We start from the raw sequence: 12897 nt of genomic DNA, 5'->3' as shown, positions 1-12897 counted from the left end.
GGGGCCAGGGCCAGAAGCGGTGCTTCTGGGGCCCAAGAAAGGGACTGAGTTGGTCTGGGTGAGAAGGATCAGAAAGCAGTATTGGTTCCCCAGGTGTCTGGGGCCTCAAGACTATGAATGGCACAGGGCCCAAACTAGGAGCAGAGAACAGCGGGGGAGATGGAAGGGTGAATGAGGCCTGGGGAGTCAAGGCGCAGAGGGCTTCACGATAGACTTACCCCAAGAGAGGCCTGAGGGTAGGAGAGCAGGCTAGTAGAGTTAGCCCGTGGTGCAGGTCCAGGGAAGCAGAGAGAGGCGAGGGCAGGGCCAGGTCCAGAAGCAGTGCTCCTGGGGCCCAAGGAAGGCACTAAGTTGGTCTGGGTAAAAAGGATCAGGAAGCAGTATTGGTTCCCCAGGTGTCTGGGGCCCCAAGACTAGGAATGGCACAGGGCCCAAACTAGGAGTAGAGAAGAGCAGGGGAGATGGAAGGGTGAATGAGGCTGGGGGAGTCAAGGCGCGGAGGGCTCCGCGATAGACCCACCCCAAGAGGCCTGAGGATAGGAGAGCAGCCATTCTGTGTCTTTTGATTGGAAAATGCTATGGTGTATATGAGAGTTAATCTTGATTGTTATCTTGTTTAGATTGAGAGATACCTAAGAGATTAGTAAAGCACACTTTTGTGTGTGTTTGTGAGACTGTTTTCAGAGATGATTGACATGTGGGACAGTAACTAAGGAGGAAGCATCTATCCTAAATGTCAGCAGCAGCCTCCAGTTGGTTTGGGGACTGGGTGGGATAAAAGTGGAATCAGGAGGAAGCTAATCCGTGTGTGTGAAAACCTGCACAACTACATCAGTTGTTGCTGCCATCACCCATGAACTGCAGACTCCATCTTTTTCAGCTTTTCAGTACACTCACCCAGAGACTCCAGGTAGCTTCCAGGCCTTTAGCCTTGTACTGGGATTATACCATTGTTCCCCTTTTTCTAAGGTTTCTAGCTTCTCAGACTGAACAGCTACCAGGTCTCTGGCTCCCCAGTGAGCATCCAGCCATTGTTGGATTATCCAGCCTCCAATCATGTAGGCCAGCTTAGTAATTTCCATTTTTAAAAATTTATTTTATTTTTTATGTGTATGTGTGTATTGCCTGCATGTAGGTAAGTGCACCCGTGTCGTGCAATGCCCGTGGAGGTCAGAAGAGGCTGTTGGATCCCCTGGGACTAGAGTTACAGACAGCTGTTAGCTGCCATGTGGGTGCTGGGATTCGAACCCGGGCCTTCTGCAAGAACAACCAGTGTTCTCAACAGCTGAGCTATCTCTCCAGCCCCAGTAATTTCCATTTTATAAGTGTGTGTGTGTATATATAGAAAAACAGATGTAAACAGTTACTTTTTTTTTTATTCTTTAAGAAACAGATTGCTAACGAGAAGTGAGGTCATTGTTAAGACTATTTCTGACATTTTGGTTCAGAAGCCTTTGGAATTGGTTTGTGGGAGGAATTTGGAAAAGCCCAAGGATTCTGTGACCAGAGCTTGATGGTAGTATCTCAGAAGGCCAATATGAATGCAGACAGAAAGACTGTGCTCATGAGGTTTCGGTTGGTAAAAGAAATACTAATCTTGGGAATAGGCTAATTCCATTACATTCTTATTACATTGTGGCTAAGAACTTGCCTGTTTTGTCCATATCCTGAGACTCTTAAGAGACCAAGTTTAAAGGTGACAGACTCGTTAATCTGACAGAGGAAATTTTAGGGCAGTCCAGCATTCATGGGTTTGCATGGGTTTTTATGGCTTTTTGCCAGATTCATAGTAGGAATTCGGAGCAAAAAGCAGAGTAGAATGCGTGCAGTTTGACCAGAGACGTACATGTGAAGTCTGGTCAAAGTGTGTTTGTATCGCTGTAGTGCTGTAAAAAGAAGACAAACACTAAGCAAAAGGAGAGATGCCTTGATATTTCAGGAGTCAGTGAGACCTTCCCCATTGAAAGGTCAAGAATTAAGCTGGTTTAAAGAGAAGAGAGCATCACCACTTTGGGAAATATTCCCCTGAGTTTAGCTATTTATGTATTCAGAGGCAGCTGCAGCCTTGCTACAAGGGGCCCAGCAACCGTCCAAGCTGGTGGTAGTCCTTCTCATCATCTACTTGATGCTGGGTTTTCAGGCATCAGTGAAATTATGAGATTATGCTTTCAAAAGAAAGCTTGCAAGGCCAGGCAATGTGAGATGATCAGATTCCCTGGGAGCAGTCCCTGACTGGATATGTGCAAAGTTCCACGGAACCTAAGCTGAAATGGAATCCCAAGGAAATTGATGGTGTTAAAAACATGGAGCCCCTGCTGACAAAAGCCACAAACAGAGCCAGGCCAAGAGAGGTCATATGGGCTGCAGCCAGCAAGGCCACAGAAAAGGGGCTGCCTTCCCCTTTGGTGCTCAGATGGTACCATTGTGTGTCTAAGATGCTGAATATGGAGATACAGGATTTAATGTTTGCTTTGCTGTGTTTTAGTCTCTGGTCTCTCCCTTCTTTGTATACCCATTTCCCCTTACTCAATTTCTTAGATATTTTAAAGTTTTCATTATAGAAGTCTTTTGCTTAGTTGATTAGGGTTATTTCGAGGATTTGAGGTTTTGGTTATTTTTTTGGTTTTTGTTTTTGTATTGATGCAGGAATGGGATGCTTTTATAATGGATTGCTTTTCTCTTACTGCTTAAATATTTTCCTTTTTTTCACTCTTTTCTCCCTGGATATCATAGCCTCTTGTACTCCATTCTTTTGTATGGAGACTTCTTAAGCAGTAGCATGCTCCTCAGCAAGCTCTTTTATTCTCAGTGGCCCCTGGGCATATGGAATATGCCAGATAATGTCAGTGCTCCTTGTTGAGTAAGATAGAATCCATTCCGTGGGCAGCTCACTGAGCAGCTGAACATTGATCACACACTCATCTTCTCTTTCCTGGTTAAGTGGCCACTGAGCTGTATCAGCCTCTGTCTTCTGTATCGTGGTTCCTCTGGAGAAACAGAGGCGGCCAACTCTTTTGTTCTCAGTGGTCTGCAGGCATGGGCCTGCCTGCTCATATCAGCACTTGAAGACAGAAGTATATGCTTCAGAACTTTGGGCCTATAGTTCAGTCTTCTTCCTAAGGAGAAGCAGGTGCTGGGACTTCACTTCTAGGCTTGCGGCACTGTGGTGAGAAACTGTGGTGAGAAGGTGCTGGACATTTTCCTGCCTGCTTTGATGCAGCTGATTTTGCTCTAACCTAGGTTTTATGGCCTCCTAATTTGTTTCTGAATTTTTCATAAAGGGATTTGATCATAGATTATTGAATACATGTTTCTATAGGAGGAAAATGGGCCTGGGGCTTCCTGTTCTCCCATCTTTTATCTTTTGAAATTTAAAGCTTCTATTTTTATCATTTATTTATTTGTGGGTGTGCATGTGTGTGCATATGGGGGTGCATATGCATGTGCATATTTGTTGGGGTCAGAGGTCAACCTCATGTTTGCTTTGTTTTTGAGTCTTGCCGATTAGGCTAGGCAGGCTAGGCTGACTGGCCAGCAAGAGCCAAGGATTTTTCTGTTTCTTCTTCCTCAGCACTGGGATTACAAATGCGAGCCACCACTCTCAACTTTTTATGTGAGGTCTGAGGATGAAATTCAGGTCTCCATATTTCTCGAGAATTGCTTTATGCAATGCTGCAGAGGTCAGAAGAGGGCTTCAGATTCCCCTGGAACTGGAGTTAAGGACAGTTCATAGCCACCATGTGGATGCTCAGGATTGAACCTGGGTCCTCTGCAAGAGCAGTCAGTGCTGTTAACCACTGAGCCATCTCTCCAGCCCCCAAAGCAAGTATTTTCTAAAAGGAAATAAAATACCACTGTTGGCAGAAAGATAATAGATAATCATTTTTTTCTCTTCAACAAATATTATGTGCCTATGATTTTTATCCAGCAGTGATAGATAGTCCATTCAGTTCATACCAGAAATCTGCTTGCTCTTAAGGAGCTGTGGGATTTGCTTATATTTATTATTACCATTAAGATAAAAGTTCACTATATTATAATAAAGAAATGCCAAATTTTCATTTTGTTTTATGGTAGCTGTGTGTAGGTATGGACTCTACCTTTTCTGTTTCAGAGTCTAATTACTATATTTGGTTTAATATTAAAACCTACCTGTCATGATAAAAGCAGAAAATACTGCTCTTAGTTTTTTTCCTATTTTTTAATGTAAACAAAGCAATATATTAGCTCAACTTGTAACTAAAGGCAAACTTGCTGAGTAGGAGTGGTCGGTCAGCAGGTGGAGTACAGACCCTGCCACGTGTTCAAAAGCCAACAATGACATTTCGTGCTGAAAAGGCTTTCTTTGATTATAAAAAGGTCAAAAATTTTTTTGAAACTATAACATTAAATTTTTTCAGTTTTAGAGAATTTCACATTTTTATTTAGTATAATCATTTTTCTCAAGCAAAGTAAACTAATGGAAATGCTTATTTAAAATCAGAACTTAAATTTTTATTTCATAGCTCAGATTTATTTGATGTTTTAGAATTAAATGTTTTCCGATTTCTTGATTATTTTTTTCTGACATAACGTATAAAATGCTTTCTTACTATAAAATACTAACACAATCCACAAATTATTTTAAATTTTAGTTGCATTTTTCATTTACTTTTCCTGTTGTTTTTGTTGTTGTTGGTTTGTTTTTTGTTCTGTCCTTCACATTGTTAGACTGATTTTTTTCATTTTATTTATTTATTTATTTTATATTATGTGTATGCGTGTATTGCCTGCATGTAGGTAAGTGCACCTGTGTTGTGCAATGCCCGTGGAGGTCAAAAGAGGCTGTCGGATCCCCTGGAAACAGACAGTTGTTAGCTGCCATGTGGATGCTGGGATTTGAACCTGGATCTTCTGCAAGAACAACCAGTGTTCTTAACCCCTGAGCCATCTCTCCAGCCCCCACAAATTATTTTAATGGCTATTCTTTTTTAGATTCAGTTTGAATAAATAGATCACTAAAACAAAACAAAACAAAAAACTCCGTTTAAAAAAAATTAAAGGAATGTACTTGAAATATAGTATAATAATTTAGTTCACTTGAAGCCTTATTTTATCATTCTTTAAGTTGATAGTATCATAGTGACTTTTAAAATTATTCCATGGAGATGACTCAGTGAGTAAAATGCTTGCTGCTCAAGCATGAGGATCTGAGTTCAGATTCACAGCGCAGCCATTCTTCAGTGGCATACATTGTAACCTCAGCACTGGGGGAAAGGAGGCAGGTGGATCCTGGGGTCTCACTTGGCCAGCCAATGTAGCCAAAACCACAAACTCTAAGTTCAGTGACGAGACTCTGTCTCAAGTGGAAAGCAATGCAAGAAGACACTCAAGGTCAACCACTGGCCTCCATGGACATACACCCACATTCACACATATATACCACACATGTATATACCACTTCACATAGATGATGAGAGAAAGAGAGAGAATAGATAGATGATAGATAAATGAGTATAACAATTTTTAGACCTAATTGTTCCAAAAGATGGTGCTAATTTTTGTGGCACTATCCAGGGAGTATTTATTTTGTGAAAAGCCAGATTTTTAAAAATCTAAATTATTTTCCTTGTAGATGAAACATACTACAAAACACCACACACTTGTAATATAGCTCTTTTTTTTTTTTTTTTATCTTTTTGAGACAGGGTCTTCCCATAGCCCCAGCTGTCCTGGAACTCACTATGTAGACCAGGCTGGCCTTGAGCTCACAGAGATCCGCCTGCCTTTGCCTCCCGAGTGCTGGGACTAAAGGTGCGCATTACCACGCCTGGCTTTATAGCTCTTTTGTTTTGTTTTGTTTTGTTTTTGTTTTTGTTTTTGTTTTGGTCTTTTTGAGACAGGCCCCAGCTGTCCTGGAACTCACTGTGTAGACCAGGCTGGCCTTGAACTCATAGAGATCCGCCTGCCTCTGCCTCCTGAGTGCTCAGATTAAAGGCATGCGCCACCACTCCTAGCCGTATAGCTCATTTTTATACAATTTTATATACAGTTTTCATATGTCACCAGTCAAATCATATCCCTCACTTTATGTATTTAAATTTTTAACACAATGAAAATTCAGATAGAAGCTGGACATAATGGCACATGCCTTTAATCCCAACACTTGGGAGGTAGAGGCAGGTGGATCCCTGAGAAAGTGAGGCCAGTCTGGTCTACATAGCAAGTTCCAGTATAGCTAGGGCTACAGGGAGACCCTGTTTCAAAACAACAACAAAAATCAGATGGAACGTGATTTTCCCCTGAGATGGTATCATTTCTTCTACTTCAAGAATAGTTTAAGATATATTTTGAGGCTGGAATCTCAAAGCTATTTTTCAGAAAAGGCAAAATTTAGATTCACAGCCTGGAAAGCTGTGTAATTTACAGCTTATACCTTGTATGATATTGGTAGATAGATTTTGAGATATTTAAAAGTTATTTATTGTTATTGTGTATGAGCATGTGTGGTATGTGTATGAGTGAGGGCACAGTGGTCATGTGTAGAGGTCAGAGGACAAATTTGTAGAGTTAGTTCTCTCCTTCCACTTTTGCATGGGCTCCAGGGGCTGAACTCAGGTCATCAGGCTTGCACGACAAACACTTTTACCCACTGAGTCATATTTCTGGCCTGGTTTTGAGGAATTTTGGTAAAACTAAATAACTGTGTTCTCCATTTATTAACCGCTGAGCCATCTCTCCAGCCCCAGTGTGTACATTTTCACCTTTCTATATTTTAAACCTAATGATACATTTTCAGGCCATAATCCCTTCATAACTCACTTGCATATAAAACATAAAAATACTGAAAAACATTCTGTATGTTCAAATGTAAATTAGATTGCTTCACTAGAAAAAGTAGATTTAATGTTAATAAGATATAATATTTTGGTAACTAAGTAACCATTTTTTCTCCTGCTTTTACTTTTTCTAGGACTTTCTAAGTGGGTAAGGCAGCAGATTCAGCACCACTCGTCCTTTGCAAGTGCACTGGAGTCCCTTACTGAGTTTTCTAAAGAACACCAAAAAGTCACTGATCTATCCAAAAAAGACAGAAAATGTATAAAAGACAGTGAGTCTACTCTTGAAATGGCCTGTCTGGAGGAGAACACTCTGACATCTCTACCAGAAGCAGCAAGTCCTCTAGCACGAGGAAATCCTAGGGAAGAAGAAGCAAAAATGTGTGTCCAGCAGCCACAATATCCTAAAACAAATACGAAAAATCTGTCAGTACTGAGTCACATCACCTCCAGAAGGGACAAAAGTATGTAAAACTCTTCCCGTTTACATTTGATAGAAAAAAATATCTTACATTATATAATGGTGAAATGATGTTTATTTTGGTATACATTAATGTCCTGAAGTACATTGATTTGTAACATAAAAATGTTATAAAAATGACATGATATATTTGAATAGGGGCAGACTTTTTCTTAAGACACTAGAGTGCATTTCTGGTTTTCCACTAACTAGTTTTGCCATTTAACTAACTTCATGATCATGAGCAAGCTACATAATAACCTTTTTGAATCATAACACAAAAATATTAATAACCTGCCTACCTATCCCTCTTTGTTGGGTTATAACAGCTGGGGCTACAGGGAGACCCTGTCTCAAAATGACCAAAAAAAAAAAAACAAAAAAACCCAAATAAGATGATAACTATCACAGCATTGTAAAATACTATATAAATGCTAGGTGTGACTTAAATTTTTTATTTTTATTTTGTGTGTATGAGTGTTTTGCCTACACGTATGTAAGTGTACCCATGTCATGCAATGCCTGTGGAGGCTACAGGAGGACATCAGATACCCTGGAATTGGAGCTACAGATAGTTATTAGCTACGACATGGGTGCTGGGAACTGAACCTAGGTCCTCTGCAAGAGCAACCAATGCCCTTAACCACTGAACCGTATCTCCAACCCAGATAAATTTTATTTTAAAGGATATATAAAAAATTAGGTTAGGGCCTGTGAGATGACTCAGTGGGTAAAGCACTTGCTGCTAAGCCTAATGACCTGAGTTCAATTCCCAGGACCTATGTGGTGGAAAGAGAGAAATGACTCTAGCATGCACGTGCGCGCGCGCGCACACACACACACACACACACACACACATACACTAAATAAGCATAATTTAAAAAATTGTTTTTTTGGGGGGGTACCTATAATCCCAGCACTCCGGATGCTGAGGTAAAAGAATCAGAGTTTTGAAGCCAAGACCAGTGGGCTAGCTAGTAGATAAAAGTGCTTGCTGTAAGCATAGTGACCCACATGGTGGAAGGAGAGAACTGAGTATTGTCACTTGTCCTCTGACCCCACACACACCATGGTGTATCACATGTATCCATGCATGTGCGTAAGAGGGCTATTACTTTTTTTTTTTTTTTTTAAAGAAGAACCTGAGGCCAGCCTATGCTACAGCAAGGCCCTGTCACAAAATCAAAAAAGATCCAATATAGAACTCCTTGTTTGAACTCGAGATAGGAGTTATTTGTTCTAAATTATAAAAATTGGTATTTTAAAACATGTTAGAAGCTGTAGTCTGTATCAGGGGTTGGTGAACTGTGACCCATCCTGTTGGCTGTTTTTGTAAGTGAAGTTCAATGGAACTAGATCCTGCCCATTTGTATATGTAATTCAAAATCCAACAAAGTTAAATAGTTGTATTTTTATACTAGAATAGCCTAATTGAATCATTGGCAGCAGAAATGTTTGTTTTAACAAACAAACCTAAAATATTTTCTATCTGGCCTTTTAACAGAAAAAAATGCCAGATTCTGATAATTGGACATAATTTTAATTTGTATATCATTGTAGGCTAACATCTCTATTTTTAAAGAAGTGTCAGAATGAATTCAAGGTAATTATACTGGTAATCAGGAAGCCTAGGTTCTAGCACTAGTTTTAAATGCTAACCTGTTTCACAATCTGAGCAAATAGCATAGCCTTTGTGATTGTCAGTTTCCTCATTTGTTATTTAAGATAATTAGTCTGGGCAATTTTTCTCAGTCACTACTTAGTGGATTTTCAAGTTAAGTTTCCTGTTTTCTTTTTTCCCCTGCAGTGCTGGTGGTCTTGCTTATGCTAGGCAAGTGTTCTATAACTGAACTATATCCCCAGCCACGGGGTCCGTGGCCTTCTTAGCTCAGTCATCTTCCTCTTCCTTTCTACCCTTCCTCTTCTCATGTAGTAGTGTGATCTCCATTGTATCTGATCATTTGCAAACAGCATTATAACTTGGACTGGAAAACACTGGAGATCTGCTGTTCCCTTCCGAGTTAACTTTCTCTTCTTTAAATTCTAAGATAAAAGACCAATATTACTGGTTGTAGGCTCTAAAGTATTTAATACTATTATTAAAGTATTTCTGATAAAAAGCATTTTAACCTAACAGTTTTTTGCCTAGGAGCACAGAGTTAATTCTCTTACATTTGTATTCTTAGATCATCCAGTATTATTGGAAGAGTCTGCCCAGGCAGTGAAAACAGAAAAAAAGGTGATTTCCAGGTCCTTAAGCCCAACTTTTGGAGAACAAATAGATCAAGTTAGCTGGCCTGTCTTTGATTCTTTAAGACAGCATTTCACTGGTAAAGTACACACTAGCACACCTGTACTTGAGTCATCAGAGAGTTGTGCCTCTCCTACTTTCAAAACAAAAACAGTGGAAAGCAAAACTGTTTTGCCACTCACTGGTAAATGTGAGTCCTCCAATATAATACGAGACACGTCACGTGGGCCATGCCCTCAGTCAGAAACTACTGTTTCAGCAGTGAACATTGATGTCACTCCTACTAAGAAAGATCATTCAACACAGCTCTGCTATGAGAAAGCCCTACATCCAGATAGTGAATTGTCTCCAGGAAGTGAAGAAGTCAAGCATTCCAGTTCAAATAAAGCTCTTGACACAGAAGCAGAAGATGACTCTATATATTTTACCCCTGAACTTTTTGATCCTATAGATGAAGAAAGCAGTGAACTAGTTGAAACTGATATATCCAGTGATGATTCAGATTGTTTCAGCTGAAGACCTTTTTAAAACTGGAACTAGAAAAGGAGCAGATTCATCCAGAAATGAAAGCTGAAGATTGCACAGACACAAAGTTAAATGGAGTCACACCTAGCAAAGAAAAAATTGATATCAATGATAATATGACAACTTGTATAAGTGAGTTGGAGCTGGGAAAAACAGAATATATATAAGGAACTTTAAATGAGAAGCGGGAGGGGGTGTCCCCTGATGTTAGGTAATGCTGTCAGACTGTAAACTATCTTGTTATGCATTTTTAAAGCTGTTGTAAATAATAATTTAAGCATTGGGTAAATGCTATACTTAAATTTTTTTTTTAGATACTGTTAATCCATTGTCAGATTTTAGGTCTTTTATATTCAGAAATTTAAGTTTTATTCTAGAGTTTTAATTAAGTGATTCATACCAAGTATTTTCCTCTTAAATTTAGAGTTTTCTAGGGCACTTCCAGCTTCATGTAATTATTCATATTTTATAGTTCACTTGATATGTTTTCATGCCAGTATATAAAGATTAATCACAATTGAATCTAGTCATGCTTCAGCCATTTTTTGATGTACATTTTAATTCAGAAACAATATTATATACAGTTATAGAATGCCAAATGAAATATTTCAAATATTCGATTCTAATTATTTAGTTTTACTGTCATTTTACAAAGTAATATGTGTCAATCTCTGGCCTCCACATATGCATGCACAGTGACACCCACACATGCATATACATCCTTCCCTACATACAAGTACACACACACACACACACACACACACATACACACATACAAAATGATACACAATTCCCAGCAGTGCCAAAAAAAGTCATATATTCTAGCATAAAACTTTAATTTTGTAACTGTTAAGATATAAAACTTCCTACTGCAAATTTAATAAGCAAGTGTATATACAATGATCATTTTTGTGAATTTTTAGTGTATTTACATTTTAAAGAATGAAACTCTAAACCTGAACAAAAATGGTTATAAAACATGCTCATCTCCGATAGTCCAAAAATACATCCACTGATTTTTTTTCAAAGAAACATTTAGATTCACTTAAACTTGTTACAGTAATTTGAATGAAAAGAGAGTGGTGTGTGTGCGCATGTGTGCATGTGTGCATGCGTGTGTGTAGCTGAGAGTCAAACCCAGAGCTCACATGCAAAGCAGGCTCACTACTGTTGAACTACATCTCTAACTGGAATTGTATAAGCTGTTAAACTATGTGTGATTTATTATCATGTCAAAATTCCCAGTAATATTTTTGTGTTTATTTGGGTAAATGAATTATTATGTGTGCATATATTTGCTTTCATTTTGATAGCATTTAGATTTAATCCATAAAATTTGAATTGACAGCTCACCAATTAAAGAATTTATCTGTGAATTTATTAGGTAGTTTCTACATTGTTTTGAAAGAGCAAAACCATTTCTCCTGGTATTGATCTTAAGCCACAGATAGAGTAGTAGGGTCCTGGAAAGAAAAGACAAGGCTCTATTCCTGGCTCTGCCTCTGATTTGCTAAGTTATATTGGCAGAACTATGCCTTTCATGGAATTAGTTTCATCTGTAAAATGTGGACTTTAATACTATAAACTCCTTCAATTCCCTTTCAATAATTTAAAGGAATATCTGTTGATATTTTATTCTGTTTTTAGTTCCAAATGCTTAAAACATACCATTTCGTAAAGAAAGGTCATATGACTTACTCATCTACATATGTTCTGGGAGCATGAGTATGTGTATAATCACTTAGAAAAATAGATGCTTATTTTAACTATTACAATCTAAAAGTTTTTGAGACTATTGTTATTTTTATTTTATGTGTATGAGTGTATTGTCTGCATGTAAGTGCACCTGTTTTGTTTTTGTTGCTCATATAGCCCAGGTTGGCTTTGAGCTCCTGATCCTCCTGCCTTACATCCCAATGCTGGGTTAACAATTGTGCTATACCATGCCCAGCTTGAAAATACCTTTTGAAGAATTGATAGACTACATGAAAAATCATGCCTATCATTTTATAGTCATGTACCCAACTTGATCACAAATACCATCTCCTTTCCCTAGATTATTCTTCCCACAATCTCATATGCATATTACTGTGGAGTGTGCAGAGATGTGCACAAAGTCTTAGTATTTCTAAAATGTTCAAAAATTGTGGTGACAGCACTGATAGTAATAGATCAAGGGTTTCCTCAGATTGTCTCTCTGAACAAGATGGTAATATAAAAAGTAAACTGTTAAGAGTAGGAGCTAGGCCATTTCCATTAGTGATAGCATGCTTTATTAAAGAAGAGACGCTTAAAGAGTTAAATTTAAAGCATGTAAAAGAGTGCCTGGCCCATAGCAAGTGAGTAGCTATTAGTAAGAAGGTCACTCCTGCCTCTGCACTCTGGCTTCATATGATGCTTTCCCTAACTGTGCACAGACTGACAATAAAGAACTGTTAAAGAGACTGAAGGAAAAATTGTTTTTTGTTTGTCTTTTTGAGACAAGGTCTCTCTCTCTCTCTCTTACCAGTCAATTTTGGAATTAACACTCTCTCTCTCTCTCTCTCTCTCTCTCTCTCTCTCTCTCTCTCTCTCTCTTATGTTTCAAATTTTTTGAAATATATGGTTGAAATGATCAGATAATGAAATTTAATATCGAATTCATTCAAGGGCTGAAAGTATATACAGAATATAGGTCATGAATCATGAACTCTACCAGTTGGGGAACAGGCCTTATCAAACATGGAAGAAAGATACAGTTTAAAGAGTACATTCATTTCATGACACGGTAGTTGAATTTTTATGTGTATGAGTGTTCTGCCTGCATGTATACAAGTGCATCAGTGTTGTGCAGTGTTCATGGA

General features: G+C 38.6%; 1 protein-coding gene across 1 annotated transcript in view; it reads left to right on the top strand.

Moving 5' to 3' along the window:
• Positions 1-12536, top strand: part of Brip1 (BRCA1 interacting protein C-terminal helicase 1) — a 213801-nt gene extending 201265 nt beyond the window's left edge. The window contains 4 exon segments of the mRNA XM_008842653.3: positions 6953-7282; positions 9465-10038; positions 10040-10087; positions 10089-12536. Coding sequence (XP_008840875.1) covers positions 6953-7282; positions 9465-10038; positions 10040-10087; positions 10089-10221 — 1085 coding nt within the window. The 3' untranslated portion in view covers positions 10222-12536.
• The last annotated feature ends 361 nt before the right edge of the window (positions 12537-12897 follow it).

Source organism: Nannospalax galili, unplaced genomic scaffold, assembly GCF_000622305.1.
Source record: "Nannospalax galili isolate Female #2095 unplaced genomic scaffold, S.galili_v1.0 scaffold879, whole genome shotgun sequence".
Lineage (NCBI taxonomy): Eukaryota > Metazoa > Chordata > Mammalia > Rodentia > Spalacidae > Nannospalax > Nannospalax galili.
This window is presented reverse-complemented; position numbering and strand designations above follow the sequence as displayed.